Source organism: Tenrec ecaudatus, chromosome 1 (assembly GCF_050624435.1).
Source record: "Tenrec ecaudatus isolate mTenEca1 chromosome 1, mTenEca1.hap1, whole genome shotgun sequence".
NCBI classification, from domain to species: domain Eukaryota; kingdom Metazoa; phylum Chordata; class Mammalia; order Afrosoricida; family Tenrecidae; genus Tenrec; species Tenrec ecaudatus.
The window spans coordinates 44533946-44556413 of NC_134530.1; the positions used below are offsets into that span (position 1 = coordinate 44533946).

The window sequence follows — 22468 nt, forward strand, 5'->3', positions numbered from 1 at the left end:
AGATGTCCAGTGTGCCTCGGACACTGGCCCCTGCTCGGCCAGCCTGGCTACTTGAAAGCGGCCCAAGCAGCTTGCGATGGACGAGCCTTCCGGAAGCTTTCATATCGTTGGAGATATTGTGATGCTTTTGGACAAGAGAACAAATTGCCTTTCCCAAATGATGAGATCATAGAACTCCTTTTTGATGAAATGGGCTTCACAGAGGAAAAGAATGGCAATTTCTAATTTATCAAGGGCTCACGAGGGTGGGGGGGGGGAAGAGGAGCTGATTCCAAGGACTCAAGTCCAAAGAAAATGTTTTGGAAATGATGATGGCAACATATGTACACATGTGCCTGATACAATTGATGTGTGAGTTGTTTTGGATGTAAGAGCCCCCGATAAAATGATTTATTAAAAACAAATCTAAAGATGAAAGGCTGCCCTTGATGGTCATAACGTCCCAGGAAGACCTCAAAGTGGAAGGTTCTAGAAGGAGAAGATAGAGTCTTGGTAGCAGAAAGACAGAGGGGCTGATGTCCGACCGACCTTGGCTACGGTTCTGCCTCCCCTGCACACTGGCCAGTCCTCGGCCGCTCGGCTCTCTGACCTGGACCGCCCACAACAGCAATGTTCTCCCTCATCTCAGGAATACGGGCCATCATGCTGGTGCAGAGGCTACCATTAATTAGCCCTTCTTCGGTGCCAGGGGCTCTGCTAAGCCCTTGTATGTAGCAGCTCATGTGACCTCCCTCTACGGACGGGGATCACCAGCTGGATGAGGTGAGAATACTGTCCCGGTCACCCAGCCAGGCCAGTGGTCTCCTTGGTGTCCCTCCCTCTGCTTCCTTAGGCCAAGACTATCTCCTGATGGTGATGGCTAACCACGAGTTTGGCAATTCAAACCCACTCGCTGCTCTGCAGGAGACAGGTGAGGCTGTGAAGGGTCGCTGTGCAGGGAACTGAGGGACTACGTGACGCGTCTGACACTCAAGTCATGAGAGCTATTGCGAGTCATTCACACGGTCACGGCTTGAGGAAACAGAAGCTCTAAGTTCAGGCTGGAGGCCTGGAGCTCAGGGGCCTATAGGCAGCAGAGCCCGGAGGGGCCACTGTCCTGCCTGCGAGGCCGCTGCAGCTGGGCTGTCCCGGCCTGTGCCTGCGGCGAGACACTTACTATGTCCTTGCTGTCCTCTGCAAAGGTTGCTTTGATGAACATGGGGCCCAGGGCAAAGCCCAGGTTGTTTTCGGTGTCACTCACGCAGAACTTCCAGCGAGGAAGACAGGTCTGGAAAAGACAAGGGCGAAGGTGGCTCAGGCCCAGTCCCACTCCTTCCCATTCCAGACGTAGCAGCATCTTGGGCCCAAGCTTCCCTCCAGAACCCCAGAGAGCCCTTTCCTGATCAGGGGGCATCATTTCATGCACTGAGACAAGTGGCCATGGGCTATCCTTCATGATCATGTCAGAGGCCAAGTTCTACACTTGGGATGTCACCAACAATATCATCATCATGGTGATCCAGGACACAGGGGTCACAGGCTCCTGACCAATGAGCATCCAGTGTGCGGTGTTGCGGGGCCTGGAGCTCAGACCTCCCTGATGCCATGCTCCCACCCTGGGCTGTTCCCAGTGGAGGAGACTGGTGGGGTGTTCCCTATGGCCCTTCCCAGAAGGCAGGGGCCCAGCTCCACCTACAGTCTCCCAGCGAGGGGGCCCCAGGGACACAGCAGGGCTTCATTTGGCTGATGTCCTGGGGTCTCCGGCCCCCCTAGCTGACAGGGTGCCTCCGTGCAAACAGAGCCTGGCATCCCTGTGGGTGGCAGCCTCATGGAGCACCGCTCGATGAGGAGGGAAGTCCTGGTTCCAACTCATTCAGCCAGGCCAGCCATCCCTCCAGGGCCCCACGTGGCAGCCCTGCCACGTCAATCCAGGTGCTGCCGAGGACCCTGTCCATGTTCTGGACCTCATCGCCCCCCAGGTGCTGACAGGCAGGTACTTGCCTTGCACACCATGCTCGTCAACAGAAAGGGACCCAGGACTACGTGTGGAGTGACATGCGCACAAGCATCATGCCACGCAAGAGAAGCCTCATGTGGACAAGAACAGAGTAGACGGCTCTACATCAAGTTCTAGTCCAGGCAGAACTGTCAGGGAGACAGAAGTCAGAACTGGGGTCCACGGGGCAGGAGTGCCGGGAAAGGGACCCGAGGGGGATTTCTGCTCCGAGAACACTTGGCAGGTGGGTGAAGGAAATGCTCACCTTCCCTGGGGCAATGGTCACAGGGGTGTGTTCATTTGTCAAAACTCAATGAACTGAATACTTAGGGTGTATGGCATATTTGGTTGCATGTAAACTATACTTGTTAATTTTTTTTCTTCCAGGTAGCAAGCAGGAAGTGGGGGCGGGGGTGTGGGGGTGGGGAGGAAACTCACTCTAGCCTTCTTTCCGGTTCTCCGCACCATGCGTTTATCTGAGTGTCTGCCTCTGATTCATCCCTACCCCACCTTTCCACAGTTGGGAAGTCCACAGCTGGCCACATAGGCGGTTAGGACTAGGGACATTCTAGAATATTCTCGGCTCCGTGGAAGCTCCAGGCTGGGAGGGCTGAATCATGGACAGATTCCCGTGTGTCTTCTCAGGTGATTCTTTGGCTAAGCCCATTTCTTCATGCCTGTGCTCAGGAACTCACCCTCTGTTCTCTGGACAGAACTTTGGTACCCGAGTGCGAGGTCTTTGGATCTAGGGACCCATTGCCCTTAAAGACTTATTACTGAAAAACTCGGATCATTTACGGTACTGGAACCACCAGGGCAGGAGCCAGAGAGACAAACCAGCAACAATCCCGTGGCTAGACTCAGGGTGAGCCTGTGCTTATCAGAGACCAGTCTCCCACATGGTTGCCAAGGGCTCATTTTTCAGAAGGTTCCTATTACAAGGTGTCTCTAGGTGGCCTTGACCCTGACACCTCTTGGTTAGCAGCTGAGCCTGTTAATGACTCTGTGGTCACTGTTGGTGCTGGGTCCTTGGGCTTGTTCTCAGCGCAGCCTCCGGGGACAGAACAGAACTGCCCTGTAGGGGTTTCTTGGCTGGAATCCCTAGGAAAGTTGATGTCCAGGTCTTTCTCCCGCGGAGCTACAGGGGAGGTTCAAAGTGCTTTTGGTGAGCAGTGCAGTGTGCTAACATTTGCAGCGCTTAAGGACGCTGCAGTGATTGCAGAGTGCTGACTGGGAGCCAGGCCCTACCTCTTCAACCCCGTCAGAATCCCACAGATAAAGAAACTGAGGGCTGGAAAGGTTGGGTCACTTGCCCAAGGGAATCATGCAGTGATTAAGGGGCCGAGGCAGCATTTGAACCCAAGGATTCTGGTTACATGTCTGCCCTCTAAGTGGCCCCCTCACTGTCCACAAGTCATGCAATGCTCAAAAGGGCTACAGGGTGACGAGAAAGTCCCGTGGCAAAGAATGGAAGGTCAGATAGGCCTGGCGGGGTCAGGAAGTAGTCGCTGCAGAGGGGATAGTGACTGAGTCTGGAAAGATGAGGCATGGGCAGCCAGCCAGCTGGAACTGGCTGCATCCCCACCCCCTTCTTCATTGTAGTCTGTGGAGCAGTAGGCCAGGAGGAGCGGGAGAGGGGGTGGGGTGTGTGTGTGTGTGTGTGTGTGTGTGTGTGTGTATGTGTGTGTGTGTGTGTGTGTGTGATTCACCCTTACTGTTGGAACACTGAAATCACACACAGGTAGGAGCAGATGAGGCCCAGCTGATGCGGCTGGTCTATAGCCTTCAGAACAGGCTTTCCTGGGATCCCCACCCACCCCCAATCCTGTCCATCTCTCTGGGAAGCAGGGCAAATTATTTACCTCTTTTTACAGCCGAGAAGCCTCCTGTGTCCCCCTCAGTTATGTGATGTGTCCATGATTGAGTGGTTAGTGGGAAAAACCAAACCAAACCCCTGCTGACTCCTAGCGGTCTATAGGACAGGGTGGACTGCGTCTGTGGGCTTCTCAGACTGTGAACTGTGCATGGGGCAGACAGAGGGGCCGGTGGTTCAACTGCAGACCTTGAGGACTGCAGGTCAAAGTACCCGCACTCTGCCACCAGGACTCCTGAGTCAGAAAGGGCACCTCAGGGCCAGAGCTACTGACCCCCAGCTCTACACTGCCTCCCTTATGCCCCAAGTGTTCACGCACACTCCCTACTGCGTACCAAGGACAGCCAGGTAGGTAGTGGTTACCCAGAACAGGGTCCCGGGAGGTGAGGCAGTCGGTCAGGAACGATTCTCTATTACCTATGAGGAAAATCAGGCTCAGAGGGACACCAGGGCTAGCTCAAGGTCGGAGCCTCTCTTGCCCAGGGTCACCTGTGTTGGGGGCATCTGGGACTAACTGCCCTTTGAATCTGTCTGAGCAGCTCCTTTGTGATTTCTGGCTCCTCCCGGGCCAAGGCTGAGAGGAGCGACGCTTGGAGTATGGACGGTGGGCTCAGATGTGGCAGGGCAGAGAGCCAGCTCCCCACCCATGTGCTGTGTGACTCTGAGCAGTCCCTGCGCCTCCCTGAGCCTGGCTGGGTCTTGTCATCTGTGAGGTGGGGGTGTTCATGATTTCTAGCACAGAGAGAGAGCCATGTCTACAGGACATGACTATCCTCCTCCTCATGACCAGTGAGCGCTGAATGAGCATGACAGTGGCAGTCATTCGGACCTGGGCTGCACTTCTAGCTCAGGGTGCTGGGTGACTTGGGAAAGTGCCTTTGCCTCTCTGAGCCTCTATCTCAGTGGTTCTCAACCTTCCTAATGCCATGACCCTTTAATACAGTTCCTCGTGTTGTGGTTGACCCCCAACCATAACATTATTTTCTTTGCTACTTCGTCACTGTCATTTTGCTACTGTTATGAATCAGGTGACTCCTGTGAAAGGGTCATTCAAGACCCACTGGTTGAGAACTGCTGCTCTATCTGATTCCTCATCTTTAAGGCTGGAGGGAGGGTGAGCGGTGTGGGGGAGAGGGGTTGGTGATAATGCTAGTGGAGGGGTGGGTTCCAGGCACACACAGCTCTGAAACTACCATCCCAGGTCCTGACCAGACCTGAAGAGGCCCCTGAGAGATGACACACTCCAGGGACAGAGCCTGTGTCTTGGTCACTCACTTCAGTGACGCAGGACCTAGGTAGTGCCAGTGGAACAGGATGGTGGGCTGGTCAGGCAGGAAAGTGACCCTGCCACTTCTCCTTCCTCTGTAGGGCCAGGGTGACTCTCGGGGTCAAGTTTTGAGAAGTCCTGCTTTTCAGGACCAGGGGTCCCGCCAAGACCCTCACCTGCAGCCCCCTTCCTCAGGTGTGAGTCAGGTGCACAGAGCAGCACTGCCCCAGGTGAGCAGCTGAGTAGCACTGTGCCACCCAGGTGATGAGCCCCAGCCCCAGTACAGAGGCAGGCGTGCACATCCTTTCTGTGGCACCCTCCCCATGTGCTGCCTTCAGCTCCCTGTGCTAGGGGAGGGGCTGTGGGACTGGGGGCTTCAGGGTAGGGCCCAGTGGGGCCTGCTCTGCCCCCTCAGGAGGCTTTGCTGAGGTCTGGCTAGCTGCTGTTGGAGGTCAGAGAAAAGTGTTCAGATGGAGCGGGTGGAAACAGGTAGGTCTAGCACTCCGCCTCCCGCCCCGCCAGCTCTCCTGCTCTGCAGCTGAGCCCTCCCCGGCATCCTCTAAGGCCCCTGGTATGGCAAGTCTTGTCAGTACTCTGAGGGCTACTCAGTCCTCCAGTGTCTCTCAGCAGAGGCAGGCTCCTGAGGGCACGAGCCCCTCCTCCCCTGCATTATTCCCATTGAGCCCCGGGCTTGGCATAAGGCAGGGTTTGAGTCAGTGAGCAGCCTTCCACTGGCTGGTGACTGCTGCCTCGTGGGGGCGGGTTGACAGTGAAACTGCGTCTCCCCAACCCATGTTGCCAATCCGAATCCCTATGGCTGTTGGCATAATTCCCTGTTCGAGTGTATTTTATGCTAATGATTTGACGCTGGTGTAAGGTGTGTTCACAGAGTCCCCAGGCGGGCACGTGGTCGTCTGTGCCAGCCCTCAGCAACACAGCGGGACGCACAGTGGCAGGCTCACCTTTTTGGTCCCGTACATGACTTCCATGAACTTCTCATCGGCGTCCTGGAAACGCTGGTCGAGGAAAGAACTCGTTTTCCTCACGAGGTTCCAGATCATGTAGTTGTTCAGCAAGCTAGGGCCGAAGGACACAAGGGGAATCAGACACGGGAGGCACGGTCCCAGCACCTCTGGTGCCAACCCCTAGGAGGCGCCCACACGTCCCCCTCCAGTTTAGCCCAGGTGCTCCACAGAGTGGTTGGCACACTGTGGGCGCTCAGCCTGGGTGCACAGCTTCGCTGCTTTTTGTTGAAGCTGGGAAGCAGGGTGGAGTCTCCCCCTGGAGGATGGGGGCTGTGGGACTGACATTTCCACACCCCGGAGAGGCCAGAGAGGGGAAGGCAGGGCTCAGGAGTAACAGGGGCAGGGTAGGGCGCTCCAGCTGGCCAGGCCATGGTTTCTGTGAAGGAGACCTCTCCCTGCCGCCAGCCCTGGGGCACAGGCAACCAATGGCTGCTGTCATCTTCACAAAGAAGTCGCCCTAGCAACAAAGATGCCACCACAGTGACTTTGTATCAGAACCAACTTAAATGCCTGACTCCAGGAGAGAGAAAAGGAGTCTATTTCTACTCAACGGGCCAGCACAGAGCCATGGCAAATGCTGTCCGGGATGATGTGGGGGAAGGCTGACGATCAAGGTCCAGGGAAAAGCGAACTACACAGCTGAACCGGAATGAGCGGGACAAGCAGACCGTGGATAAGACAACCCCACCCTCTCACGCACACTGAGCAACCACACACACACACACACACACACACACACACACAGACACTGCCCCAAAGACCAAGAGGAGGTTTGGGGTAATAATAAATAAATAAATATTTACATAGTTAAAAAAGTGCCTATAGTCTTGAAAAATTTTTAAAGGGTATATATAAGTATTAATGAAATTAACAAGACTAGCTAACATTTCTTGAGTCCCAGTCTGTGTCGGGCCCTGTGATAAAACATGTCACACTATATTATTCCCCCTGAGCCTCACAACCAGCCTCTAAGGCAGCGGTTCTCAACCTGTGGGTGGTAACTCCTTTGGGGGTAAAATAGCCCTTTCACAGGGGTTGCCCGATTCACAACAGTAGCAAAATTACAGTTAGGAAGTAGCAACAAAAATAATGTTATGGCTGTAGGGTCACCACAACATGAGGAACTGTATGAAAGGGCCGTGGCACGAGGAGGGCTGAGAACCACTGCTGTTAGGGGTGCTCTTGGTGCCCTCACCTTCTAGAGCAGGAAAATGAACCCGACCAAGGTCTAATGAGGCTGGTAAGTGGAGGACATGGGGCTTGAACCTGTGCTTGTAACCACGAGCCCTGGCTACTGCTCATCATCACAGGCAGCCCGGGTCTGCTCCTCACCCCTCACCCAGGCCTTGGCTGAGAGAGGCCCGTCCCAGGGCACCGAGGGTCCCTTACCACTTGTCTGTGTTTTTGATGAGGGTGGACACCTCTTGGAGGTACTCTTTGTCATAGACCACGATGGGTTCTGATTCGTTGATTTCCACAGGGTAGAAGATGGTGTTGAGAAAGGGCAGCCAGTTGATGGCAGGTGCCAGGGTCTGGAAGGAGAGAGAGCAGGTGAATCGGGCCGGGCTCTTTCTCCTCAAGACCCAGGTCTCCAGGCTGTTCCGAAGAAGAGCGTGATTATCACTTTCCATCCTCTGACAGAAGCCGCCGCCCTCGTCAGAGTCAGTACTCCGTCAGTTAGGCCTGTCTGCTCTACTTGGCATCATTCTGCGATATCACCTAGTTCACATGAGGCCGGTACATTCCAGAATGAGGACGGTATAACGTGAAAGCAGCATTTCGACATTGAATGTCTAATAGGGGCTTGCTCTCGGGAAAGGGGACCTGGCACAGCCTGAGCAGAATGGTCGCCCTTGAAGGGTTAATGCCCATGGCACTCGGTGGGCTCTGGTAAGAAAACCAACCCTGAGCACCTGCGCTGGAAGTGCCCTCCCCACAGACACACCCGGCCAGCCGCGCACAGTTCTGGGCGCAGAGCGGGATTGCTGAGGCATGGTTGTGCTCTGCCGATGAAGCTGCATAACGGGTCTGCTCGGGGCCTGTTTTCCCCACGGTCGCTGGTGACTTGGTTGGGCCTGATGGTGACCCCGCACGGGCAGGGAGAACGGCTCCACAGGGTTGCAGGACTGTGCGTGACCTTTCAGAAACAGACCACAGGCCTGCCTCCTTAGGTATCTTGGGTGGGTTTCAACCGCCAACTTTGGGCCAGTAGTAAAACGCTTAACCATGTGTGCCACCAGGGTCTCGTAATTTCCCCACATGTCCTGTTACATTTGTGTGTTCAAGGGTTTCTTGTGTGTGTGCTTCTCCCTATACTGTACTACAGCAAACATGCCAATCACATGGAATGGTAAGTGGCATTTAGCAACCACTTGATCAATATTAACACTTGCAATTACTGCTCAAGGTCTCCTGAGAGGGGGCTGGTTTCCCTCCCATGCCAAATTCTATTCCTGTTCTTTTGAAAAAGGAAATGTGTCCGAGAGATTGAGAGTGACAGACCTACTATAAATGGCCGTCACCAGGGAAAATCCATCATCATCAGCAGCAGCAGACCAATCAATAACCTGTCAGTAAATGCCCTCAACACCCTCCATGAGACCGACAGCTGTAAACTGCTCCCGGAACAGCCACAGCCGTGTGGCCGGGCTCAGGGGGCTTTCTGGAGGCCACGCCTACGATGCAGGCCTGACCGCCCCCCCTTCCCTCCCCTCAAGCACAGGTCTCTCTGGGTGTTCGGGCACCTCAGTGTTAAGGAAACAAGGGCTTCCGAAGATGGGGTGAGGCTGATGGGGGCAGTGCTAGGAAGTGGTGTGGTGTGGTGACAAATGCGTAACACACCGGCTCTCCAAAGGCAATCCCAGGAACGGGTACCTGCCCACGGATGTTCCTGATGCCAAGCTGGGCATGTGGCAAGCAGGCTGGCCACGCCCTGGGGTCCTGAGTGATGGGAAGACCTGAGGTGGCATCTCCACCTGGAATCAGCTATAGAGCCTCGAGCCATTTTCTTAAAAGTGGGGCAGTGACCCTTCTTCCAGGGGTGACTGTGCTTTGCACCGTGAACTTGAGTCTCTTTTCTGCCTAGCTTGCCCTCTGGGCTCTCTCTTTCTGCAAGATCTTCAGGCTGGCAGGCCATCTCCTGGGGAACTCCTGAGCACTTTGGAGGTTCTAAAACACAGACCTATACACAAAGGAGTTCTCAGCTACAGTTCAGCAATGAGAGCCACCTATTGGCGGCTAATTGACATGCTGTGAGGGCGGGCGAGGCGCCTGGGAAAATTGCTATGTTTACAGAATGTCACTGTTTACACCGCTGACAGGACCTTCATGCTCTGCGGGCCACTGGGCGCCCGGATCCAGGGCCCGATATCAGGTGCTGATAAGGCCCCCAGCGCTGCACACGAGCTTTCATCTCCAGGACGCGCAGGTGTGCTGTGCAGGTTAGTTCCCACCACTTGGAGAACACCAAGGTGTGGTGCACTTTCAGTCCTCCATGCCTTGGTGAGTCTGGAATGATGGGCCCAAGTCTTCGAACCCTGGAGAGACTGCGGCCAAACCTTCTGGCGCACAAGGATGAGCTCTGGTCCTACTGCTCATCCGCCACCAAGTCCAGGAGACTCCCAATGGGGAGCCAGGAAGAGGAACCTGAAGTTACGCCAGAGGATGAGGCTCATTCCCCAACAGCCTTTGTAGAAAGGCCGGCAGGTTCTCAGGAAGGTCCAGAGAGCATGTCTGGTCACGGCTCTGAATTCATTCCTTGCTGGGGGCTAGCCTGGGACTACTGGGCCCTCCAGGAGAGCAAGGCTGACCCTCAGAGTGCAGACAGAGTCTGGTATCAAGGCACTCCGTTTCCCACGGGGAGCTGGCTGGCATCACCAGGAACCAAGGCATAATCACAGTGATCACTGCTCACTGCCGGCAAGTCAATATCGATGCCCAGCAACCCGACAGGGCACGGCAGAGCTGCCCCTGCACGTTTCTGAGACTGTGAGTAGAAAGTCCTGTCTTTCTCCAGGGGAGTTGCTGGTGCTTTCGAACTGCTGACCTTGAGGACTGCAGCCTAATGAGTAACCACTACGACACCAGGGCTCCCCTAATGCCCAGAGGATGCCACAATGTACTTGTCCAAGGCATGTCAGTTTACAAGATTGAAATCTCTGCTTCTGCCTGTCTTCTCCCCTCCCAACTCTGGGGCCAGGTGAGGCCGAGGGTCCTAGCCAGGGCACCAGGCTTCTGAGGGTCCATACCCAGGGATGTTGAGTGGATTCTGACACACAGTGACCCTCCAGGGCAGAGCAGAATGGTCCCACAGCGTTTGAACTTCTACGGCATAGGACTGCCTCGTCTTTCTTCTACAGAACACTCGGTGGGCTCAAACTGCCAGCCTTTTGGGTTAGCAGCTGGGAGCTTGAACCGCCGTGCCGCCAGGGCTCGGTGGACTTCTTTCAACAATAGGCTTCCTGTTACAGGTGTTCATATGCCTCTTTCTTAGGCGAGCCATGTCATAGATGTCATTCTCGAAGGACTCCAACTTAACCAAAGCTAAGAACAGCGGCCCTTCCCAGATGGTGCCGTGTTTGTGTCCTGGCACCAAAAACACGCAAAACTGACACTCCCTGCCACCAGGTCGACTCCAACCCCTTGGGAGCCTACAGGACCGGGGAGAACCGCCCCTGCGATTTCCAAGGCTGGGACACCTTACAGGAGCAGGAAGCCTTGGCCTCCGGCACAGCAGCTGGTGGTTTCAAACTGCTGACCTTGTGGTATCGGCCCAAAGTGTAACCCATTATGCTGCTAGGGCCCTAGGTCTTGGTGCACACCAGGCGCTTATTAAGTGAATGAATGAGCAAAGCCCCAAGGCTCAGAGTTGGGTTATGTGACTGACCCAAGGCCTATAGCTAGCGGTCAGCTGTCTTCTCACTCCAAGCCCAGTGCTCACACCACTCAGGCTGCTGCCTCTGCCCCCGCCCCCTGTGCTCCCCCCCTGTGAATGTGGCGGCGGCTGGTGGTGGTGGGGAAGCCTTTCCCGTCTGGTTTGGAAGAAGAGCTGAAGCAATGGTGACAGCAGCCCGGGGGCGAGTCTGGGGGCCCATCAGGGTCGGTACACTCAGGGCTACTGTGCCATGACTGTGGTTCTTGGTAGACAGACAGCAGTGAGCCCACTGTGTGTGTGGGTGGGGGGTGGGGGCTGAGGGTCTTCTGGGGCCCCTCTCGGGCTGAGAACGGGCCAGCTGGTGCAAACAAAGTGACTGCTGGGAAAATACCCCTTCCCTCGACCTCCTGACCCCAGGTCAGATGGTGCCAACTCAGCTGTGGATCTCTCCAACAACCCCTCAGCACCGCGCCCCCCGATGCCAACTTCTCTGGGGATCCAGAGAACTGCTGGCATCTGGCAGGAAGCCAGGCTGCCCTTCCCTCACCTGCAGGCCTCCACATGGGCTCTTCTGCTGCCCAAAACACCCACCCTACGTTAGACTGCCCCTCCCTGCCTTCTCCGGAGCCCGGCTTCCCATGCCCCACTTCCTTGTCTCAGCTCACTTGGGATTCCTAACTCTTCTGGGTCACTGTCCCCGCCCAGGCTGGAAACAGGGACTGGGTCTCTTTCCCCCAATGCACAGGTGCCTGAGGGAGAAAAGGGTAGGGGACCACTTCCCCAAGAGGCAGGAACTGAGCCAGACTTGGGCAGTGAGCCCGACTGTGGCTTGTTGGCAAGTTCAGAAGGGAGAGGATATTGGTGATTCAGGGGAGGGGCAAGGCTGAGCTTGCTTCTTGGGTGGTGGCAGGAAACCCAAAGACAGAGAACAGAGGCATGGTAATTCCTCTGTGACCCTGGGGCCAGGCCAGGCCAAGGCTGGACACCAACAGCTGATGAACGGGAAAGAGGGACCAGAGGGTACTCGCTCAAGGCTTGCAAGCCCTGAGCAGCCATCAGGGGTCAGTCTTGGGCCACTGTCCAGTGAGCCCGGAGAGCGCCATTAGTTCTGAGGCTTCCTTCTGGACTCAGAACCCCCATGAGGCCTCTGCCCATCCCAAATGTTTCCAGGGGAGGCGGAAACATATACCCGCTGTTAATGCTCTTACCCAAGAGCAGTCCTTCCGTGAGTCCAAATCTCAGCTACTGTCACTGAGGAGCCTTGAAGTTGTGAGCAAGTCACAGACCCCGGGCCCAGACAAGGGAGTCGGGAGAGCAGCCATGCCTCAGGGGAATTGGCATATACCGTGTGCCGGGCATGCTGCGCTTGGTCCCTGACAGATTGGAATGCCCTGTCACCATGCGCCGACATGATGGTGCTCACAGCATCTGCCCAGGGAAAGGCCACGTGACAAAAAAGCAGCCCGGCCTACGGGAAGAGACTATCTGTGAGTTGGGGAGAGCAGTCATCCCCCTTTTCTAGGGTTCTCTGAAGGATCTGATGAACCACCAGCCCTTGCCTTAAATGTAGGTCCCGACTCAAGGCACCCCACATGTGTCAGAGTGGAATGGTACTCCAGAGGGTTATAGCAACAGCTGTCATCCTGCAGGAGCGAATGGCCAGGCCTTTCTTCTGAAGAACCCCCTGGGTAGACTGGAACTGTCAGTTTAGGGGCCAGCAAAACTGGGAGCACTGCCCGGGGATGTTGCTTGCTGGATAACCGGGTGCGACAGCCCCGGGGCCACGGTACCTGCAGCTCGGCGGCCGTCACTTTGTGGTAGATGAGCTCCTCGTCACGCCGCTTCTCCTGGGGGATGGTGATGTTGGCCAGCGCCGTCTCGAAGTCCAGGATCTGCTGCATCTGAGGCCGGATCCTGTCCTCGTCACCCCCGCCCAGCAGCTTCCCCAGCTGAACCATGTAGTTTAGGTAGCCAGTCAGCACCTGTGGGAGGACCCCGGGGCCCCTACCATCAGAGAGGGGCTGCCACCTACTGCCACCTGGGGGCATGGAGAGGCAGGCCACTCGGAGGGGCAGAGGGAGGCTCTGGAGGGAGTAGCTTTGCAGTCAAACCCCAGCCCTACCACTCTGCGGTGTTACTTCAGCCAGATCACTTGGTGTCTCTGAGCCTTAGTCCTTCCTCTCGAAAGGGCAAGGGCACACTCATACCCATTTGCCAGAGGAGGCAAAGGAAGCTCGGAGAGGTGCCGCCCCTGCAGGGTGCCTGGAGGCCACACGTGGTGGGGTTAGTGCATGCTGCCTCTTTGTAGACTGGGTGAAGGTGGCACCTGCCCTCTGTCCTTTGGGCCCAAGCTGTCTGAATATGACATAGGCGGGCTCGGGGGTTGGCTGGGCTTGGGAAGCGCACTCTCTGGACAGGCACACCCACCTGCTCGTTTTCAGTTTTGTTCAGGTAATAGTCCCTTGAAGGTAAGCCCAGGCCGGACTGGTCCACCTGGAGAGAAAGGCAGGTGAGAGAGGGTACCCTCCAGGGCACGTCCCCAGCCCACTTCCACCTGCCTGCAGGACCAGCTGGTAAGTGGCACCAGGGGGTTCTCCTGGACTCTAGCAGGACAAGCCTATTGCTGGGGCACCCTGGGGGTGGGGCCCCCGGGAGTGGGACAGATACAATTGGGGCTGCATCCCCACCCACACATGGTCAGCGGCAGGTATTCTGAGCCCTACTGGAGGACTGCACAGACCCACGCTCCTCCTTCAATGGCCCCCAGCCTTGGTTCAGGGCCAAACACCTCCCAAGACGGTCATGCAAACGCCATACTCGGGTCAAGTTCCTTAGCCTCTCTGCTCCTCGGCCCCTCTTCTAGCCCCGAGCTGGAATGAGGAGCCACAGAGGCACTGCTGGCCCACGGCCTGCACAAGGTGGAAAAACTCCCAAACCCAAGCTCACTGCCAGAATCCATGCTGAGCGGCGTGTGGGCCGAGTAGGACAGTCCCTGTGTGTTTCTGAAGCTGTAAATCTTGATGGCAGGAGGTTTGGCTCTCTTCTGCCTAAGGTGGACTAGGAGCGTCCACGCCCAGTAATTATGACTGGAGCCCTAGAGCCCTACCCTGGGGCAGGTGTGATTAGCGGCCTTTGGACACACGTGCCAAGTGCAGCTCAGAAAGGACACACAGTGAGTCACTAGAGGCTCTTCCTGGGTGTCTCCCTTCTGGATCTGGGGGAGGGGCAGACCCGTGCTGGCCGCCACTGGGAGTCTGGGGCAGGTTTGGCAGGGGGGGACGGACTCACCTCGAGGCTGAGCAGAGCCACCAAGGCCAAAGGCTCAGGTCAGGGGGACCAGGCAGTGTTTCTAGCCCTGCCCAGGAGGTGTGTCACTCCTGGCAACCCCAAGGAACTGTTAGAACCATAAAGACGCCTTGGCTTCCTTTTATAATCTCCTGGTTGTTAACGTCCTACACTTAGGGCCTTAGAAAAACCCACAGCCCAGGCTTAGAAAACTCCAAAGGCTGTCACCTAGGGCAAGCCATCCTCCACCCCAGCACTTGCCCACCTCCAAATGGGCGACGGGGTCAGGCCCTCCTAGGCCCCGAGCTGCCGGCTGCTCACCTGGATCACGTTGCTGTTGGAGTTCTTGGAGTCGGCGCTGACATAGACAGAGAAGAACGGAGAGGTGCGGTAGTGGGCAGTGACCACCTGCAGAGTGTCCTGGAAGGTGTCCTTGTCCCAGGGCCCCGTGATGTTCCAGCCCCCGAGCTGTGGGGCGGGGAGGGGTTAGGGAGGTGGTGAGGAATTCTGGGTTTGTGCTGATTTGATACCCATCCCAGGAAAGGCCGCAGTGGGCCTGAGATCTCCCAGGGCCGGGACTCTGGGTTTCAGGACCCTCCTGAGGAACCATCACCAGCTGTCAGTCTGTTGTACTGTGGCGGCTTGCATGTTGCTACCGTGCTGGAAGCGACACCATTTCAAATACCAACGGGGCCACCCAGCGTGAACAAGTTTCAGCGAAACTTCCAGAACACAACAGACTAGAAAGAAGGACTTGGCGATCTACTTCTAAAAACAAACTGGCAGGTGGAAACTTCATGAACTGCAACAGACCGGTGTCTGATGTAGTGCTGAGAGGAGACCCTCAGGTTAGGGGCCAGGTGGAAAAACAGCTGCCGTCTCGAGCTAGAGCTCACTTCATGACACGGCTAGAGTAAAGCTTTCAGGACCTGCTGATGTGGCAGGTTTCGAAACGAGGAGAAATGGCCGCAAACATCCATCATTCCTCAGAACGTAGAATGAATGCAAGGAATCAGGACACTGGAAAAAAATGACACGGAATGCATCAAGAGCGAAGTCCTCGTCCTTAGTGAGCTTGGACTAGACTGGTGCTAGGCCTCCGGAAGGGACCACCATAAGGCTGTCTGGGCACCTTTGGCACCCTGAAGAAGGGCATCCGCTCCTCATGAGAGGGACCATTTCTAGATCGCTCCTGAGGCAGAGCGCTGTCAGGGAGAGGACAGAACCCCTACGCCTGCCGGAAAGACCAGTGAGCAGAACATTATTCAAATGCACGCAGCCACCACAGACGCTTACGATGAAGAAATCAGAGATTGTGCCAACCTCTGCAATCGAAATCCATTTTAATTCCTGGTGATTGGAATGTGAAAGCTGACAAGAAAGAAGGCGGGAAAGGAAAGGGAAAACCGGGCCTGGGTGAACAAAAGTCCTGCGGGGACAGAGTGACAGGCTTTTGCTAGACCAACGGATTCTCTGTTGCAAACACCTTTGCTCAAAACAAAAACGCGACTATGCACGTGCGTCTGGCCAAAGAGGACAGACAGGAATCAAAGCAACTCCATCTGTGGAAAGAGCCAATGGAAGATCTCTGCCCAGAGGCTGGCTGCAGGGCAGACCATCACATTGCTCCTAGGCAAATTCAAGTTGAAACTCAAGAAAATGGAAACAGGTTCATGAGAGCCCAAGCATGACCTTGAGTATTTCCATCTCAGTTTAGAGATTATCTCCAGAACAGACTGGATGCACCGAACATGAGTGACCTGAAGAACTGTGGAATGCTATCATGAGCATCATACATGAAGGAAGAGGTCACTAACAAGACAAAAAAAGGATGACGAGGATCGAAATGGATGTCAAAAGACAGTCTGAAATTTGCTCTTGACTGTAGGGTAGCTGAATCGAATGACGATGATGAAGTGAAGGAACTAAAGAGATGATCTCAGAGAAGAGGAGAGAGTGAAGTATTATGGAATGAGAAGGGGCTCTCAACAGTTCTCAAGCTGAACGGACTGAAAAGAAAAAAAAAAACAACCAAGCCCTTAGTTGTAAGATTGAAGGATTCTCTGGGCAAGACATGGAAAGGCAGAAGAACTGGTTGGCATTCAGCCGCTTTGGGAGGTGGACTCTGATGCAGAACAGGCGCTATTGAGGGAAAACGGCCAAGCTGCCCTGAAGGCAATGGTGAAAAACAAGGCGGCTCCAGGATTTGATGAAATTCCAATTGAGATGTTTCGACACACCGATACAGTGCTGGAAACGAGTCTCTGCCAAGAAACTTAAAAGACAGTTATGTGGTCCAGTGGCTCCTGTTCTCCTCAGAGATCCCTTTTATGACCATTCGAAAGAAAAGTGGTCTAGCAATGTGGAAATTATGGAACATTTTATATGGAATATCATATATTACACGTAAGCAAATTTTGCTGAAGACAGCTTAAAAACAGTTGCTGTCTGAAATGCTAGTGGAATTCAGAGGAGGACGTGGAACGAGGGACGTCACTACTGATGTCAGGTGCATCTTGGCTGAGAGCAGAGAAGACTAGAGAGATGCTTGCTTGTGTTTATTGACAGCATAGAGGCATTCGGTGGTGTGGATCCCCACGAAGGATGGCTAACAGTGGGAAGAGTGGGAATCCCAGAACTCTTTACTGTGCGGTGGAGCCTTTTACAGGGGCCAAGAGGCCATCGTTTGAACAGAACAAGGGGGGTACTGTGTAGTTTAAAATCAGGAAAGGTGTGTGTCAGAGTCGAATCCTGTCACCACCTGTATGCAGAGCAAATAATCTGAGAAGCTGGATTAAGTAACCATGGCATCAGAATGAACATTAATTCTGTAATAATCATGGAGGAAGACTCATTCATGATCTGTATTATAGAGACTGACGCAACATCGCATCATGAAGTCAACAAAGATCCTCACAAGGAAACTGACAAAGATCATGAGAAACAGAAAAGACCAAGTTTTCAAAGAATTCACTTTACTTGAAAGGGAGGATAGTGAGACTTTGTCTCATGGGCTTTGGACAAGTCATCAGGAGACATCAGTCCCAGGAGGGCGTCAACGAGGAAGGCCCTCAGAGATGCACTGGCAGTGGCTGCAGCTCGGGGCTCAACTGACACTGTTTGCGAGGATGCTGCAGGACCAGGCAGAGCTCTGTGTGTTGAACTTGGCGTTGCTATGAGCCCCTGACTGCACGTGTAACAAAGGAGACGGTCTTCATGAGGAGCTTCCAAAGGGAGAGCAAGAATTCCTGGGCGGGAACCCGGACTCCAGGCTGCTCCCTGTGGGTGGGGACAAGGGACGGGATGGAAGGAGACTCTCCCTGTCAACTGTTGACTTTTTAAGAACTGAGCCACAAGAAGATAATACCTATTAAAATACAAAGTCACGCCTGCCAGATTATAAAAAAAATGTTTCTTCTCAGATTAAAAAATGTTTTTAATCTCCTGAGTCTTTCCTCTTGCCATTAGTCCCGGTCACACAATCACGGGGGAGGGATGGGCACAGTGCCAGAGCCTGCAACCTCTGCTCTGTGCAATACCTGCAAGAAGCCCAGCCAGGAGGCAGGGCTTTGGAGGGAGTGCCAGGCAGCCTTTCGCAGCCCCCTAAGAGGCCGCTCATGGCCAGTGGGGAAGAGAGCTTCCTTCCTCTGCTCAGGAGGAAAGAGAGACTCCCCCAGGTTGGCAGGGCACTCCTCTAGGGGGGGGGGTTCCGTTCTTGGTCCAAGTCCGACTTTCTAGAACCGCCCCTATCCCTCCACACAGATAAACACAGCCTAGAAGTGAGGGAAGCAGCAACAGAGTCATGTTTTCCCTGTGAATACAGCCCCCCGCCTCCCCCAGATGTACAGACACACAACCATGACAGACATCCACAACAGATGCCAGCACACAGCCCATCAACACAGACAGGCTCACCCACACAGAGATGTGTAAAAACACACACATACATACACACACACACACACACGCATGAGTGCTTACACAACCTCAGTCTGCTAGCAGACAGGCTTCTAGGCACTGGTCCAGCTGGGGGTGAGTTGGCTGGGCCCCGTGGTACCTGACAGCTGGGGTGGGAGCCAGAGGGCAGGCAGATAGCTGGGCAGGATGTGTCCAGGGACTCACCTTCTCGATCAGTTCCATCAGGGGCTTGGCCTTGAGCTCCTCAATCCTGGTCTCGTTCATGCACGCACGGTAGTATACTTGGGCCTTCCTCTCCGCCTCGCTCACGCTGGCTGTGGCGTTCTCTGCAATGACAAGGGTGACAGCAGAGTTTGCCAGTCTCCCTCACAGCCCACAGGTGGGCCTGGGTGAGTCCCATTTCTAGATCTTCTAGGCTGTCACAGAGCTATGGCCACTGCCAGTCTGGGCAGCGAGAAAAGACTCCGGCAAAGCCTGGAAAACTAGAGGTGTGTCCCAATCTTCCTGATGTGCCATTCACTCCTCAATCAGTGTGACCCAGGGACAGTAAAACACAAACCTGCCTGGCCCTGCACCCCCTCTTGGTCCACGGTGGGTCAGTCTGTTGTACTCCATAGTGTTTTGTTTTCGATAGCTGACTTTTGAAAGCAAATTGCTGGGCCTCTCTGCCTAGTCCGCTGAGTTGGAAACTGGGCTGAAACCAGTTTGGCACGATAGTAAGGTGCAAGCCTCCACGGACACACACGAGGTCCACGGTGGCCAGGAGTTGAACCTGGGGCTCCTGCTCAGAAGGCAAGATCAACTGCCCTCTCTAATTGAGCTGACTGCCAATAAGGACCGTATGTCCAGGCCTCCCTGGGTTGTGTTTGGAGGAGTGTCCAGGGGTTGGCAGCAAGGGCTCACCTGCAGTAGCAGGTCCACCTGCTCCACGTGCTGGCCAACACCTGGCACAGACACCCCGCCAGGCGCATGGCAGGGAGACCGCCGGCCTTGGTGTTCAGAGTCTAGCCAGAGACTGGGGTGGGATGGGAGGTTTAAAGGCCTCTGATTACTGCTTGACATTGTACGCTCCCCAGAGGGCTGTCAGCCACTCTGAGGGCTGCTCTCTAGAACCTTCCCGGTCTTCAGTGTGGCTTCTCTGACCAACCTTGCACCCAGATCCCAGCAGCCACTGATCCCGACTCCCTGGATCGGATGCCACCTGAGGTAGCGCCCACAGGCACACAGCATGGGGAAGATTCTTCAGGGAAGGACGACAACAGTCCTTCAGGTCCATGGAAAAAGAAGCCAAGCTAGAGGCCACGGAGGGACTCCAGTTCATGGCCACCCCCATGGGTCTGAACCTGTGTCCCGCAGGCTCCTGCTGGTGGAGATTTTGGAAGGAGACAGCTCGCCTCGCTTCTAGGTGCTTCTGGTAGGTCCAAGCTTCCAACCTTTCATTAGCAGCCGGGCACCAGCCAGGTGCTCCGGTCCATAAAGGTTCCACCACGTGCTGAGCTCAATGCCTCCGTGCCGCCTGTCCTGCCTGCTGTCTTCCTGTCCCTGTCCTGCATGTAGACTTGCTGGGCAGAGCTGTAGACATGTGCCTCCCAAGCAGACACAGATGCTCACTCAGGACCAGGCACCGCGGTGGTTGAGCCCTGCGAGCCCCTGCAGGGACTCCAGAGCCTGTGGCCCCAATCCCAGGGCAGTCGGCCTGCCTGCACACAGGCTTGGTTTCTATGGCAATGTGGTTCTTGGGAGGGAGAGCGAGGATCATCACAGCTTGTCAGGGCCTGGAAGCAGCATCTCTTGGTCCACATCTGGCTTTGGTCATGACCCTGAAATGCCGGGGCAGCGAGGGGGAGGCTTCTCTGTGTCTAGCTCTGGAGAGGGCCTGTTGTCTTCTCCCCAGGGCCCCAAGGCCATTGAGATAAGATATCCGTTCAAGGGCCTCTGGGGGAGCAGCTTGGCTGGACAACTTACAGCCTAGCCTGAGGACCACAGCCTCCTACCCGCCTTCCCCGCCACCTGGACATCAAGAGGGAGCGGGAACTTGTCCATCATGGGCAGCCCGCGCCACTCCTTGGAGAGGCTGCCCAGATCCAATAGGTCACACTCCCACCTCCTTGTTTCTCAGCCAATGTTTCTCAAGTCCCAGGCCCGGGGTGGAGGAGGGATGCCTGGTGGAGCAGTGGTTAAGCACTTGGCTGAGAACAGCCAGGCTGGCTGTCGAAATCCAGCAGAGCAGATCTGTATTCTGGTATTTGCTCCCATACAGAGTCCAGAGGCAGCTCTACTCTCATCTTTCCCAGTCACAATGAGCCTGCCGGATACACAACCCCTCCTGCTGGGCAGGGGTGAAGGGTGGAACGGGCAGGGCACACACAGGGCCCTGCTCTCACCAAGCTTCCAGGCCCGGGGCCAGAGTGCCGGCAGGAAGGTGTCATCGGAGGATCAGGAAGCCTTTGGAGAGATAAAAGGGCCTCACGGGCAGGGTGTGGATGCCTGCCCCAAGGAGTCCCTGCTGGAGCTCCAGACTGGTGCTGGGTCAACATGATGGGGGCCTGGGGACTGGGCTGCCTCAGCTAGCTTTCTACCCCGCTCCCCATGATCCTCTGCAACACCTGCCAAAAGAACAGCGCCCACCATCTGCAAGGACACTGCACAAGGCCGGATGAGAGGAGATGGGGCCAGGTGCCTGACGGGAGCTTGTCCTGGGGGGCAGTGAGGTCTGTGCGGCAGGAAGGGTCAGGTATGACAGGATGTCCGATCCCACCAGGAATCTATGTGCGTCTCCCCTGCCTTCTCACTGCTGATGCTGCCTCCCCAGTGCCCCCCACCCCCGCCCTCTGTTTACCCGCTCCCTGCCACCTGCTGCACTGCGGGTCCAGGAGGCCAAGGAGGGATGGACAATGGCTATGCAACAGGCCAGGGGCTGGCGGGGGGCCTGGGCCAGGAGGGCAGCAGAGAAGACAGCAGAAGTGGCGGTAGTGTGTGTGTGAGAGAGAGAGAGAGAGAGGAAGGGGGCGGGTGTTTGAGAATGATGTCCTTGGCCTGAGCCAAGGACCCAAATGCCAGTCCCAGAGTGGGAGGCGGGGGCGGGCAGGTTAGAGGAGGCCAAGGAGCAAGCAGATCAGTTGCCCTCAGGAAGCATGAGTTGCATCTCCTATCGCCAAGCGGAAAGCACCCCTCAGCACTAAGGGCGGTTGTGGTCTTGAATTGTCTTCCGTGCAGACAACCAGTGTCTGTGAAGTCCGTACAACTGCCTCGTTTCAGCTTGCGGGCACTCGTGTACTTAACTACTGTGCCACTAGGGCTCCTGCATGCTCAACAGGGCTACAGTGCCCTCAGGGAGCAAACATCTAGTTCTTGGGGGCGCGGGTATACATACCGTACACAGATACATACATACACCTGACATAGGCGATCACATCACGGGAAGCAGCTGGAAAGCAGCCCATTCGTCCCACCTCACAGTTTCCTTGTGACTCCCTAAACAGGCCCGCCCCAGGGCCCCTGTGCGCACCGTTCCTCCTGCCCGGGCCACCCTTCCCCTCGCAGCCATGCGGTCTGTTCCTGCACTGAGCTCCAGCTTCTGCTCAGGCCCCCTCCTCAGAGGGCCTCTCCATCATGGCCACTGCTCCTCCAATGGCCTTTTCCTCTCCAGCCCCGGGGCCTGCTTGGTTTCCCCCGAGTCCTCACTCTCTAAAACGCCAGTTCCTACGGAGTCAACTCTGGCTCATGGCAACCCCTGCGTGTCAGTGCTGAACTACAGGGCTCCACAGGGTTCACAGCTGCTGGCTTTTCAGAAGGAGATCACCAGGCCTATCTTCTGAGGCACCTCTGAACACTTCTAATCCTTCACTGTTTGTACCATCCTGCTAATCTGGACACACCACCACCGAACCCAAAGCCGTTAAGTCCACTCTGACTCTCAGCGCCTGTGTGTGTGGCTCTGCAGCTGTCAATCCTTATGGGAGGAGCCAGCCTCATCTTCCTGCCGCAGAGAAGCTGGTGAGCTCAAAGTGCGGGCCTTGTGGTTATCATCCCACACTTAACACAGAGCTCCTTGTTACGGCCCCCCGGAACTCCCGCATTATTTATTGATTCCCATCTGTGCTTGCTGTCGGTCTGTCCCCCTGCTGGACGACAGCTGCATGGAGAAGGACTGAGCGTCCAGCCCATGGCAGTGCGTCATGGATCCTTGCCGAGTGACTGATGAAGGAACGAAAGTGCTGTGGGAGCCCCCCCGAAAGAAGAAGGGTTCGGG

At 55.6% G+C, this 22468-nt stretch overlaps 1 protein-coding gene across 2 annotated transcripts in view; it reads right to left on the reverse strand.

Annotated features, from left to right (window-relative positions):
• Positions 1 to 22468, reverse strand: part of ECE1 (endothelin converting enzyme 1) — a 121068-nt gene that overhangs the window by 13469 nt on the left and 85131 nt on the right. For both annotated transcript variants that reach the window (XM_075551903.1, XM_075551894.1), the window contains 7 exons: positions 18421 to 18542; positions 14620 to 14766; positions 13441 to 13506; positions 12804 to 12995; positions 7530 to 7672; positions 6078 to 6192; positions 1157 to 1267 (listed from right to left, as the gene is read on the reverse strand). In XM_075551903.1, the coding sequence (XP_075408018.1) occupies positions 1157 to 1267; positions 6078 to 6192; positions 7530 to 7672; positions 12804 to 12995; positions 13441 to 13506; positions 14620 to 14766; positions 18421 to 18542 (896 nt within the window). The remainder of the gene's footprint in view (positions 1 to 1156; positions 1268 to 6077; positions 6193 to 7529; positions 7673 to 12803; positions 12996 to 13440; positions 13507 to 14619; positions 14767 to 18420; positions 18543 to 22468) is intronic.